Below are 13,105 nucleotides of genomic sequence, written 5' to 3'. Positions count from 1 at the left end.
TTCTACAGCTTTAGAAGACTTTGGACTTTGGCCTTGGTAGAGTTTCATCTGAAATAAAGGGATAGAACACGATGCCGGACACGATAGAGCCTTGGCAAGGTGAGCAGGACGCGTTGTAGGAGGATGGCCGGGATCAGCCGGCACTCCCGCCTCGCTACATCCTCCCTGGTCACCAGCTTAACCCTTTGCGACAACGTATCAAAAGTCGCGAGGACCTCGCTGTTGGCATCATGTTCCTGAAGGAACTGCAACAATGCCTGAAATTTATTGACCATCGACAACGCGAGATCATCATGTTGCTGCGTCGACCTGCTCTCGGACCAATGACGCCAGCCCGCCACTTCCGTAACCGTTACAAGCCTTCCGTCATCGTCCAGCACTTGCGCAAACAAGCAGCCATTCAACTCTGGAGCTGCGAAATGTTGGAACCTCGCCTCCTCTCTCTAAGTTTAGAAGTTGACAGCCGGTACCCGTCTTTCAGATCCACTTGTTTCTCATATCCTGATCTCGTACCTGACGTCTCTTCGTCTCTCCTCACATCACCTTCCATGGACGCGACTTGATCACCTGCCACGTCTACAACCAAACTACGCTTTCTACGTCATACATCAGAACCCTGACCGCCTGAACATCACCACTCCTCACAATGGTCGGAGCAATTCTTCAGATGCGCGAGGGCGCCGAGCTCGTCGGAGAACACGGCTTTCGGTACCTTCTTGTCAAACCCCTCGGCCAGGCCAACGTCTGGGTCGCCGTCGACGCGGCTTCCCAAGAGAAGATCTTCATTGTGAAGCAGCCCGGAGACGATGACGTCGGATATGGATGGCCAAAGTTCCAGCACGAGATGGTCATGCACGAGCTTCTCAAGGGCATTCCAACAATCAGACAACAAGTAGACCGTATCCCGCCCACTAGAGGTGGCCCGCCACGCATCGTGCTCGAGATCCTCCAGTCTACTCTCTGGGATGCACGAAGGCAGCGTCAGTTTAGCGACGTGGAGCTCAAGGGCATCATGCGCTCTGCATTGCTGGGCCTGCGCGACGTACACCAACAAGGTCTCGTGTATGCAGGTACGTTTAAATGCAGTACTCGCTCTGAACGAGCCAACACAGCTAACATGAACAAGATCTCAAAATGCAGAACATCCTCCTCAGCGGCTTCGAGAACGAACCCAACGCCGACGCAAACATCGGCGATGACCGCATCACTGCCAAACTCGGTGACCTAGGAATCGTCATGGAGCCAGCAAAAGGCCTCGTTCAGCCCATCGTATACCGCGCGCCCGAAGTGTACTTCCGCAATGAAATCAACCAACCAGCAGATATCTGGTCCTGGGGAGTGATTTACTGCCAGCTCCTCGAAGCGCAAGCTTCTTTCAACAAGTACGGTCTCTACGACGAACTCTTGCAAGGAAACGCAGGCCAGGGCCAGAAAGAACGTTCAGTCGAACGCGCAATAGCACATGATTTCGGGCTCGGGGCTCTGGATTATTATGATGGGTGTCGACTTCCTTATCAAGATCGTTCCCATCATGAAGGCCAGCACTGGGAGCATCTGAAAGCCAAGGGCGTGCCAGAGAAGGAGATCAAGTTCCTGAGCTGGGTCCTCAACCCTGTTCCTACAGATCGACCTACAGCCCAGCAGATTCTGGACGCGGGCTGGTTCACGATGGATTCGGCGCAGACAGGCAAGATTGCCGACAAGCTGGAAGCGAGTGCTCAGGAATCGCGTCGCAGGAACATCCATAGAAAACGCAGTGAGCCTTTGCTCACGTATTCGACGGCGAAACAGCAGCCGTCTGGTTTGTATACGAGAGAGCCACCAACGACATTTGCTCCTACTACTACTTCTTCCAACACTATGGCGTGGTCTCCTACGCCTTGGAAGCCACAGTCGTCACAATCGTACTCGTACTCGCCGTCTCAGTCTCAGTCGCAGCAGCCATCTCAATCACAAGGACAAGGACAGGGATACCAGCCCATACCCTTCCAACCCTTCAAACCAGTCACTTTGCAGGCGAGAGATGACATGGCGGACAAGGCAAGGCCTGCTACACCACGGTCTAGCACGCAGAAACCAAGTGGCAGTACGTTCCTGAACTTTGGCTCTTTTATGCGTTAAGAGACTTATGGCGCGTAGGTCCAAGTGTCGTTAAGGATGTTGCGTTGGTGGTTTCGAGCTTGGGACTGTAGGATACTGCAGGAGGAGGATTATCGGCTTAGGTAAGACGAGTGGAATGAAATGGAATGGAATGAATCATTGATTATGTTATCTGTTATGGAGGACTGGTGTGATCAAGGGCGGAGTACTAATGTAATCTCGTAGTATCCTAAGCTGTTTTGTTCGCTAAGATCCCATCAACAAATTTCCTAGTCTCTTCGCCAATACGATCAGGATACTCCTCCTGCGGGAAATGACGAGAAGGCCCAAGCCCAACGACCTTCATATCGCCCATCCATTCAGAAATCTCCTTGACTTTTTGCGGTGGCACCAACATACCCGGCTCCACCCAAAACATCAGTTTCGGAACCCGATTATTGCCCGCCTTCAACCAATCCCAGTTTTGCCAAATCATCATGCCCACCTCTGGCGAACGACCTTCAAGCGGAATCTCATTCGGAAACCGCCATATAGGTTCGCGATCAGCCGGTTTCAAAAACGGACGACGGTAGTGTTCCATGACCGCCTCTGACACCACACCCGAAGTACCATTATGCTTGAGAATCCTTTCAATGAAGAAATTTTGCTCAAGAACCAGGTCGCGCCCGGTCTCTGGGTCGCGCATCTTGCTAAACGTGTCCCAGCCCGCAAAGTCGTCTGGACTCATCAACGGATGCGTGAATTCCATGAATACGAGGCCACGCACGCGCTGCTCGTTCTTTCGCGCCCAGTCGAAGCCGAGCGCTGAGCCCCAGTCGTGAAGTACGAAGATGATGTTTTCGTTCGCGGGCACGACGGCGCTGATGAAGGCGGAAAAGTACTCGATGTGTTCGTGGATGTAGTATCCGTTAGATGGCATTTTACCTGAGTCGCCGAAGCCGACGAGGTCGGGGGCGATGCAGCGCGCGGCGGGCGAGATGTGGGGGATGATGTTGCGCCAGAGGTACGAGGATGTTGGGTTTCCGTGCACGAAGATGATGGTTGGGGCGGCTGGGTTGGGGTTGCCTGTGTCGATGTAGGACATGAATGAGTCGAGGGTTTTGACTGTTTTTTTTTCGCGAATGGAAAGTCTGGGGCTATGTCTTTTCTTGCCATTTTGGTGTTTGGGCAGTTGGTGAGGCGGAAGTTGAGTGGTGCGAGAGTAGACGGGATACTGTGGCTTTATGTATGATTCGAGCTATGTAGTGTTGCAATTAGAGGGACTTATAGCCACGCCTTTATTAATGTAGACTTTTGAGTTCATTTTTGTGAGAAGTTGGATGTCGAGATTTCAAAGTTGGAGTTTAAGATTACTATTCGATTACAAAGAGTGAAATGGGTGAGGAAGCTAAGTAGCATCACCTAATCGTTCCCTAGATGACATGGTATCACTTTGTAATTCTTTCCTAGATTCCATTCTTTGATTGTTCCTAAAATATCACGGCCCTATATTATCTAAGTCATGCTGCTGCCGTCGGAACGCGCACGTGAAACGACACGGCGGTTCTCCCGGCACCCGGCGGCCCCGGGGCCCAATGGCCGCTGGAGATTACCAGAATCATAACTCTACTTGCTTGGTATGATTCTACATTTTCCTAAAGCACAGAGTGCACGAACCTTAGCACTCTCGCCATGGACCTCCGCACGAAATCCGACAGAGATGAGCGATGGGGCAGACAATCTCGCCCGAGTCTGTTCGTTCAGCAGGTAGTCCGTGACCACTGATCGTCTTGCTTGGTATGGATCTACACCTTTCCAAGCACCGAGTGCATGAATCTCAACATTGTCAAATTTCGTGCGAAGGTCCATGACGACAAAGGGAAGCAATGGAGCAATCAATTTCGCCCGGCATCGTTTGTCCAGCAGGTAGTCCGTGACCACCGACGGTCTGGCTTTATATTTCCACGAGAACGCAATATTCCCTTCTTGTACAACTCATCTGCCTCTCACTTCGCAACAATCACTACAAACCGCTTCAGTACATAATGTCTACCTACAAATTCCTCCTCGCAGGTCTCGTCGGCTCCGTCGCCTTCGCGCTACCAACAAGCCTCCGACCCGAACCCAGAGCCGTATCCCAAACAACCTCGTCCTCACCTGTCACTTTGGCTCAATATGCCGTCGGAACATGGATCGAAAACCTCGCCGTACGCGCAAATGGCAAAATCCTCCTTACCATGATAACGCCGCCTGAGATCTGGGAAGTCGACCCTTCCCAACCACCAGCATCGAACGCCACCACACTGGTTCACAGCTTCACTGGTACCACTGCCGATCACACCAGCGGAATCAGTGAGGTGGAGCCAGACGTCTTCATGGTCGTAGGCGGGAACAGCATCTGGCGCGTGGACATGAACGAGGAATCTTCAAGCCGCGTCTCCGAGATCGTGAACCTCGCATCCTCGCGCCTCCTCAACGGCGTAGCCACTCTGGACGCCAATGCCGGAATAATTCTCGTCGCAGACTCTGAGCTCGGCCTCATCTGGCGCGTCGACACAAAGACGTTGGAGTACGAAATCGCTCTGCAAGACGACACAATGGCAGCGCAACAGACTTTAAACCGCCTCATCGGTATCAACGGCCTGCGCTTCTCGGGAGATTATGTGTACTACAACAACAGCCCCGGTCAACTTGTCTGCCGCGTCCGCGTAGATCGTGCCAGTGGGAAAGCCGTAGGGCCATACGAAGTCATTGCTGAAGGCGTTCTTGGCGATGATTTCGCTGTTGATCAGGATGGCACAGTTTATATGGCTGAGATGACTGAGAACGTGGTTACGCGTGTCCAGTTGGATGGCACTCAGGCGGTTTTTGCTGGTAATCTCAATTCCACCGATGTGGCGGGCGCGACTTCGGCTGCGTTTGGGAGAACGGAGGGTGCGCGTAATGTGTTATATGTTACTACTAATGGAGGAACCTCTGCGCCGGTGAATGGGTCGATCGTTGAGGGAGGGAAGATCGTCGCGATTGAGCTGTGAGCGGCCGTTGTGGGCCTGGTCAACTGTGGGGATGATGGTGCGAAGTGATTGGCCATTCAAAATGAATCAAAGGGAGAGGTAGGGCCATGTTCGTAATGGGGACTTAGTGCCAATCTTTTTCCCAATCTTCTCGCCCACAAAGGCAAAGATAATTTCGTTTCTCACATGTATTTACTAGCACTTACATACTACAAAAAGACTCTCATCATACTAGAACTCTTCGCCTTTCATGGATGCCTTCTTGTGCAAAAACTGTACTGAAATCTATTCTCCCTTGTGGGTGTTCACATGGCTCCTCAAGTGCTCTTGGAGCTGTCTACTGATCATGCTGGACAGGTCAGAAGCGATAACCAGAGACTTTTGGTGGTCTGATGTTTGCCTTTGCGTCGGTCACGGACCACTGTTGTATTACATGCGCCTTGGCCTAGTTCTTACGTCATTTAGCCGTGGATACGCCTTTCGCAAGTAGGATGTAACACCATATGCACTCCGCACATCGCCATGGACGGTACTGAATCTTTCTATGCTAAACATGCAATCCATGTTTGCACCGGAAACGAAATTCTGGAGTCGAACGGGGTATCATATTAAGAGAAAAGCGTACCTTAGTCGGTCCTCCACCCCACAAACACCTCGTCAGTCCTGAACCGCTGTGTGCACGTCGTATCTGTCAACTCCGTCTTCACCCCTGTACCATACTCCAACAAACCCGCATGCGCAATCATGATGCCGTTGTCGATGCAAAACATTTCGTCTGTCGCAAACACATTTCCACCTCTGTCTCTCGCCATGATGCCCATCATTTGCTGTAGCCGCATATTCGAACCCACACCACCCACGACCAGCACCTGCTGCGACCCAACATGTGCCATAGCACGTTCTGTTATCTCGACCAGCATGGCGAAAATGGTCTCTTGGAGAGAGAAGCACATGTCTGCTCGCGTGACCAGCTCTCCGTCCTCAGTCTTTAGTCGTTTCGCGTCCGGTAGTGACTCGTCTAATCCACGCGCCAGCAGATCCGCTGCAGCCAAGATGCCCGAGAAACTTGCATCCATGCCTTTGACTCCATATGGTAAATCGACCAGGTTCTTTCCCTTTTTGGCTAGTTGCTCAACATTGTATCCAGGAAATGGGTCGTTAGGGATCATCAGTGTGCGAGCGAACCGATCGATGCAGTTTCCTATGGCAATATCCAAGGTCTCGCCGAAGATGCGATACCGTTGGGCAGAGTAGGCGATGACCTGGGTGTTGCCGCCAGATACGTAAAGGACGACGGGGTTGTCGGCGCGCGTTATTGAGCGGCCCATTTCGATGTCTGGTACGCATTAGCCGGTAGATTTGGACTGTCAAGTGGCAACGACTAACGGCCAACGCAGTGGTTCACGCCCACCATGGGCTTCCCCCATAATAGACTGATCGTCCGAGCTGCAAGCGCAACACTTTGTAGCGGTGCACCCATGCCTGGGCCCTTGGTATAGCATATACAATCGATATCTTCAATCTTGATTCCTGCTTGTCGCACAGCTTGCTTGATTAGCCTCACAACCCATGCTCGGTGATGTATCGCTGTGTCCTTGGGCAGGAAGCCTTCGCCGGGCGGGGAAACATATGTGTGTCGCAGGTTCGCAAGGATGATGGGAGGTTTGTTTGGGCCTGGATGAGAGATGACGCCCACGCCTATCTTGTTGGCGCTTCCTTCTAGTCCTATGGCAATCATTGTGGCGGCCGTCGCGGTTTGATGTTGGTGTTTGGCGCGTCGAGGCGGGGTGTCGTTGGAAAAAGCTATCGATAAGGGATGACATGCATGGTAGGGCTGAAGCCACCGCTCGGCAAGCGGTGCTGGCCGGTTGCTCTACGACGTAAGCTGCATCTGCCAGAATGCTTCATCTCTGGTAAGTTTGGAGAATTGCCGACACGAAACTTGACGATCGCAAACGTTTCTCGATCAGCGGGGCATGGTACCACGGACACGGCCTCCAACCTGCGAAGGCTTCAGGAAATATCGGAAGAAAACTACAACCAAGCTCTCTTCTACATTCGAGAGTGTACGCGATGGTCACTTGCTCACAATCATCAAGACACATCAACTTGCGCGCATGCAGCGAGCAAATCGACATTTGAAGAGTGCACGAGCAGACGTCACCGCCGTTAGTCATGTGCTGCAGGGTCCGATCATTACCACAACAAAGTCCTTAATTACTTCACAGATCTTCACATGTCTTCACAATCAGCTCGAAATATCCCATCTTCCAAACGTGCCTTACTCCACACAGTCTCAAAAAGATTTGTGCTGGACCTCGCAAAACTTGCACATCCCAGCCACGGCAATTCGTACTCCGCTCGGACCAAGCAGCCTCGGTTCCCCGTTGGAGCCGCTAAAGAATATCCACCAAATATCCAATCCTCCAACTCTCCAAAACGTCCCACATCGCACCAGACTCTCTGCGCATGGCAGAATTTGACACCGCCAGCCAGAACTTCCTGGCATGGCTGAAGCAATCTGGAGCAGAAATTAGTCCAAAGATCAAATTGGAGGATCTGAGAAACAAGGATGCCGGACGAGGCGTTGGTAAGTAGCTACTCCACTCCAGCATCACACCCAGACACTACAGACTCACCCGCCATCGCTACGAACTTTTGCAACATTGTATAAACAATAAAGCTAACTCAAACAGTCGCGACCCAAGACATCGCCGAACATGAGCTCCTCTTCCGCATACCCCGCGCCTCCATCCTCAGCGTCGAAAACAGCATCCTGAGTACCGAAATCCCCGCCTCGACCTTTGCGCTTCTCGGCCCCTGGCTCTCGCTCATCCTTATCATGCTCTACGAATACCACAATGGTAGCGCTTCCAACTGGGCTCCTTACTTTGCCGTCCTCCCCACCGACTTCAACACCCTGATGTTCTGGTCCGACGACGAGCTAGCCGAGCTCCAAGCCAGCGCCGTGCTCAGCAAAATCGGAAAGGAAGGTGCAGATGAAGCTTTCACGGAGCAACTACTACCCGTGATAGAAGAATTTGCGGACATAATATTTAGTGGGGATGAGAGAGCCAAGGACAAAGCCAAGGAGATGCGCAGCCCACAGAACCTGGAATTGATGCATAAAATGGGCAGTCTGATCATGGCTTACGCATTCGATGTTGAGCCCGCGACACCAAACAAGGATGTGGACGACGAGGGTTTTGCCGAGGAGGAAGAAGACGCTGCACTACCCAAAGGCATGGTTCCGCTCGCCGACATGCTCAATGCCGACGCAGATAGGTGCAACGCGCGCCTCTTCTACGAAAAAGACTGTCTAGAGATGAAGGCACTGAAACCAATCACTGCCGGCAGTGAGATCTTCAACGATTACGGTTCCCTGCCCCGAAGCGATTTACTGAGAAGATACGGCTACGTTACCGACAACTACGCACAATACGACGTTGTTGAGATTCCTGCCGAGATCGTCACTGATCTTCTAACTAAGGAGGGTACCTGGCACGAAGACAGGTTAGAATACCTGGACGAGCAAGAGGTCATCGATTCAGGCTACGATATCGTCGCCAGCACACCATTCACCCTTCAAGAAAGTCTCTCCCCCGAACTCGTCGTGCTGGTCGAGAGTATGCTTCTCCCAGCTGAAGAGTTTGAGCGTCTTTCCAGCAAAGGCAAGCTGCCGAAACCAGAGAAGATTACCAGCCAAGGAGCGGAGTTGCTACTGCACATCGTCCAGGCTCGCATCGCGCAGTACGCTACAACGCTGGAAGAAGACTTGCAAACATTTGGCGAGGTTCCGCCTGCCGGAACGGCGTCGCCTAAGCAGCGGAGATTTGCTATGGCCAAGGCTGTGCGTATTGGCGAGAAACAGCTTTTGGCCAACACGAAAGACGCATTGGCGGAGAAGATTGCAAGAGATGGTGGTGCGGCGACGGCGAAGAGGCAGAGGGGTGTTGACGAAGAGGGGGATGTGGAGATGGGCGGTATGGGCAAGAAGCACAGAGCGTAAAGAAGAAGATCATTGCATGCATCAAAACCCGTCGTGAGCGGCGTCACCGACAGTTCTTTGACGGGACGATTAACAACAACACGGATCGTGAGAGCGAGATCTAAGATCTGAGAATGAGTAAGGTAAGTTTCTGATTTTTTTTGTCGCCGATCAAAGACCTTGCGGCACCTCCTCAGGCGTCTGAATATGTACTTCCAAGTATCGACTTGCTGACTTGTTATGTGTCCAGGCTACCTTCGCAACACCCTCCATCTCCCAAACATACACCAACCATCCAACATTTCCCCACTCCTCCTTAATTTAAAAGGCTACTGTACATAACTTTGGTAGATCTTTGGAGCCAGCCCGCCGAGCCAATAGAAAACAAAGGGTATAACTTGTCGAGAAGTAAAGCGCTAAAAGAAGAAGACATTGTAAACTGCGGATATTTACCTCCCGGACGGACCTCCAGCTCCAGTAGCTGTCGTCGGCGTAGGAGGAAGGAGATGGCCCGAGGCAGATCGATTGTGGTTTTCAATGGACCGGCGATTCGGATTCGGTGGCGGCTGCTGGACCGCAGTCTTCTCGCCCTGGCGCTCAATCATGATGCGATATCTTATGTGCAGATTGTCTGTCCAGTCGACGGGGTATGTCTCATCATCCTCACTGCTGTCGCCGGAGAAGCGCCATCGGTCGGCCAAGCGGTCGTCTACTCTCTCGGTCTTTTGACGCTTCACGCCTCGGCGATCGATCATCATGCGCCCGCCTCGACCGATTCTCCGACGGAAACGAGATTGGTCATGGAACGGAACGTCATCTGGAGGAGTGGCAAAACGTATGCGCGCACTTCTCCGTGGATCTGTCTGCTTACTTGACGGAACCACTGCTGTTGTATCAGCACCTTCACCATCAGACACGGATGCAGGAGGCGTGGGAAGCTGACTCTCCGTAAAGACTGTACGGAAGTCTGACTTCGCAGCAGGCGGCTCCAGAGGTGGTGTGATCGGCCGCCATGTTGCGTCGACCCAGCCCACATTCCACTTCTGGTGCTTGACCAGGTTGTCTTCGATGAAGCTATCAATGGCCTCGGTGCGCTTGGCTTGCTGCTCTTCGAGGTACACAATATCACCATCGACAAGACGCCCGTCTGGACGTGTGTTTGAAGGCTTCATGCCTGGCAGAGTCTGGCGTTGTCTCTCAACATCGGCAGTTCTCTTGGGCTTAGGAGCAGGCTGTGACGAGTTAGTCAACTGGGCAAAAACTCTGGTGAGTCCATTGCAACATACCTTCTGAGTGATGAGTAGTTCATCGTCATCACCCTTGATGCTGAGCCTGCGCTTAAGCTCCTTGACGGCATGGCGTTGTTCAAAGATGAGCTTGTCTGTGGCAAGCTGTTCTCTGATGACTGCCTCGCGTCGCTTGACTTGCGACATCAGCAAACGAGCTTCTTCCAGTTCCTTCCGCAGCTTCTTGAGCTTCTCCGTTACTTGCGCGTCGCGACCACGCGTCTTGCGGACCTGTCGGACCTCACGACGTCGGAAACAAACATACGGGTCAGCATCATCGGTTTCGAGATTCGTCTCGAACTTCAGTGAGGGCATCAGCGGGCGATTGCCCTTTAGTAACCGTTGATTCTTCCAATGTGGGTAGATGTCTTTGGCGAATCGCCGCGCCGACTCGCTGATGGTCTCATCAAACTCGGCTTCAAGTTCCTCATAGGCAAGAGCAGACGAGTTGTCGACCGCGGCATACGGCTGCTTGATTGCTGTGGTCTCTTCGAAGAAGTTCATAACCTCTTCGAACTCGTCTTCTGAGCAATGGTTGTTTTTGCCCTTCTTCTGGTTGTACGACTTGAGAAAGGCAACATCATCACTGTTCATGCAATACGGGCAGCCGGACGTATCCTCAACGGTTGACGAGAACCGTATGTAAGTGGCAGGTTGTGTAAACCGTTTTGGATAGACATCTTCATATTGCAGTGTGCTGGCGACAGCATCCGGAGTCGGAATGTAGAGTTGTGCAATCTTCCCGCCAGTCGCGCCTTGCGCAGCTGCCTGGGCGGCGGAGATGACGGCTTGTAGATGGTGCTCCTAGAAATGATGTAAGTATGTGTAACATGCTGGGCAGGGGAAGTGGAGGCCAAAAGCGGACTAGCGCGACTTACAATCTCCTCGCCCTTCTCAACACCGGTCTCAACCTTGGGAATATGGCGCGACGCATCGTCGTCAGCAAGCTGCTCAACCTCACTTTCGCGGACGACGGGTAAATTCTGCTTGGTCGAAAGCTTGCGCTGCCTGAAGCGCTGCCCAGTTGCGCGAGCCGTCATTGTTTGTTGTCGCAGCGAGATGCACGTGACAGATGTTTGGGTCGTTTGGGCTGCGTATGGGGCGTGGTGCAAATCTGGCGCCTGGGGGCGGCCCAGCGAAGAAGAGTCACGCTCCCAGAAGCGCTAATCCGACCACCAACGCGCCGCAATACTGCTGATATGGGTGTCAAAAGTGTCGCACTGGCCTCGGCATGCGATTTATCGCGTCAAAAGTGATGAAAAGAGGGCGTGGGGTGCTGTTTGGCGATGGAAAAGGTTTCGGTGAGCGGCGATGTCGAGCGTGAACAAGCGGATGCGTTTGGGCGGGCTGAGAGGCAAGGAAGTTGCAAGCGAGTTGGACCAATCATATGAACGATCGCCGGGAATTGGTGGGGACCTGCGCGATCGTCTTGTGTTCATTGCGGGCTATCTACTGACCATACTGCATGTTGCGCATCCGAGGACCGCGAGCTGAGATGCGAAAATCTTCTGCACCCCCGAATGTGTTTGCGTATATCGTGGGTTGCGTTCCATGGTACTGTGTGAGTGGCATCCCGATGGAGTTAGCGCAGCTTGGCAGGGTGTCCATGGCTTTCCGGGAGTGACTACCTACCGTTGTAACTCTGACCACGACACGAGCATTACCAGCAGCAGTATCACCGAATTATGGCTCAAGAGACGTATGCTGGTTCTTTTACATGCAATGTCTCGATACCTAAGTTCCGATGAAAGATGTTTCCGCGTTCTCCAAGGTGTTTTGAACGTCGCTGCGTGTCAGTGGCTTGTACCTACCTAGGTAATGAGGAAAAAGCATGCAATTCTCAACCACGCCAAAGTATATTTCCTCTGGATATTTAGTTGTTGTTACTAATCCTCGTGGGTATCTCCTCTAAGCTCACCAGGAAAGTATACAAGCCCCACTTGCAGTAACGATACATGTGTCCTGGTTCAAAGCTACAGATTGGTTCCCCGGTGGAGAAATGCACCACCATACCCATTCTTAATGCCGGCCTTCTCGCGATGGCGATGGCCTTTTTCACCTTGCCTTTCACAACGAGAAACAGGAAGGGGATGAAGAGATAGATGTAGCCAACAACGTTGGTCATGTAAAGCTTCGAGGAGACTTGTTCTAGTTCCAAGACCCTGTCACCCATATCGAATGACCGATGTCAGACACGGACGGGACGTCTAAACGGATAAGGTTGCAAGCCTCTAATGCGCCGACAGGGACGTAAGCGCTGAAGAGAGACGAAAATGCTTCGTTGCCAACGACGTAGTCGATACCGGACTAGTCACCCCCATCCAGACTTCTGTCCAATGAGCATGCACTCAGCAGATGACAAATGCGCGCTGACTACACCTCAACGACCGCATAAGAAAGGACTGATCTGATGTAGTCCCGAGAAATATACTGAGAAGGCATAACTTTGGTAATGTTGTTGCGATGCGAGTCGGACTCTTGCACTGCTTGCGCAAATGCAAAGCAGAAATGTGGTCGCCAGATCTGCAGAACAATGGCCAGTGATGCTTCTCGGGTCCGGTAGGACAAGACCAAGGTGCACGTGCCTCTCTCCTCACCAGCACCTCCTGTCGTCACTATCCACCTGCGGGACTTGATGAGGAAATAGACGATGATTTCCCATGCATTGGGCGGAACTTGTGCACGTCTTGCATGTAACAAACAGTTTCATATCGCCCCTGCTTGTAATCTTTCTCCCT

At 52.3% G+C, this 13,105-nt stretch overlaps 6 protein-coding genes across 6 annotated transcripts; 3 read left to right on the top strand and 3 right to left on the bottom strand.

Annotated features, from left to right (window-relative positions):
• Positions 1–646: 646 nt before the first annotated feature.
• ACET3X_008716 (uncharacterized protein) lies at positions 647–2,192 on the top strand (the record flags this gene model as incomplete). Its single annotated transcript, XM_069454920.1, has 3 exons — positions 647–1,070; positions 1,127–2,086; positions 2,140–2,192. The coding sequence occupies 3 exons, from the start codon at positions 647–649 to the stop codon at positions 2,190–2,192; spliced, it is 1,437 nt and encodes a 478-aa protein (XP_069304318.1).
• A 137-nt stretch (positions 2,193–2,329) lies between these two features.
• On the bottom strand, positions 2,330–3,184 carry ACET3X_008715 (uncharacterized protein; the record flags this gene model as incomplete). The annotated part of the gene is made up of 1 exon (XM_069454919.1): positions 2,330–3,184. The coding sequence occupies one exon, from the start codon at positions 3,182–3,184 to the stop codon at positions 2,330–2,332; it is 855 nt and encodes a 284-aa protein (XP_069304317.1).
• A 940-nt stretch (positions 3,185–4,124) lies between these two features.
• Positions 4,125–5,114, top strand: ACET3X_008714 (uncharacterized protein; the record flags this gene model as incomplete). Its single annotated transcript, XM_069454918.1, has 1 exon — positions 4,125–5,114. One exon carries the CDS (start codon positions 4,125–4,127, stop codon positions 5,112–5,114), a length of 990 nt encoding a protein of 329 aa, XP_069304316.1.
• Positions 5,115–5,451: 337 nt separating this feature from the next.
• ACET3X_008713 (uncharacterized protein) lies at positions 5,452–6,831 on the bottom strand (the record flags this gene model as incomplete). Its single annotated transcript, XM_069454917.1, has 4 exons — positions 5,452–5,538; positions 5,719–5,764; positions 5,814–6,429; positions 6,480–6,831. The coding sequence occupies 4 exons, from the start codon at positions 6,829–6,831 to the stop codon at positions 5,452–5,454; spliced, it is 1,101 nt and encodes a 366-aa protein (XP_069304315.1).
• Positions 6,832–7,562: 731 nt separating this feature from the next.
• Positions 7,563–9,102, top strand: ACET3X_008712 (uncharacterized protein; the record flags this gene model as incomplete). Its single annotated transcript, XM_069454915.1, has 2 exons — positions 7,563–7,683; positions 7,790–9,102. 2 exons carry the CDS (start codon positions 7,563–7,565, stop codon positions 9,100–9,102), a joined length of 1,434 nt encoding a protein of 477 aa, XP_069304314.1.
• Positions 9,103–9,530: 428 nt separating this feature from the next.
• ACET3X_008711 (uncharacterized protein) lies at positions 9,531–11,407 on the bottom strand (the record flags this gene model as incomplete). The annotated part of the gene is made up of 3 exons (XM_069454914.1): positions 9,531–10,313; positions 10,368–11,171; positions 11,246–11,407. The coding sequence occupies 3 exons, from the start codon at positions 11,405–11,407 to the stop codon at positions 9,531–9,533; spliced, it is 1,749 nt and encodes a 582-aa protein (XP_069304313.1).
• Positions 11,408–13,105: the final 1,698 nt, after the last annotated feature.

Source organism: Alternaria dauci, chromosome 8 (assembly GCF_042100115.1).
Source record: "Alternaria dauci strain A2016 chromosome 8, whole genome shotgun sequence".
NCBI classification, from domain to species: Eukaryota; Fungi; Ascomycota; class Dothideomycetes; order Pleosporales; family Pleosporaceae; genus Alternaria; species Alternaria dauci.
Note: the sequence above shows the minus strand (reverse complement) of the source record. Positions and strands in the feature narration are given on the sequence as shown.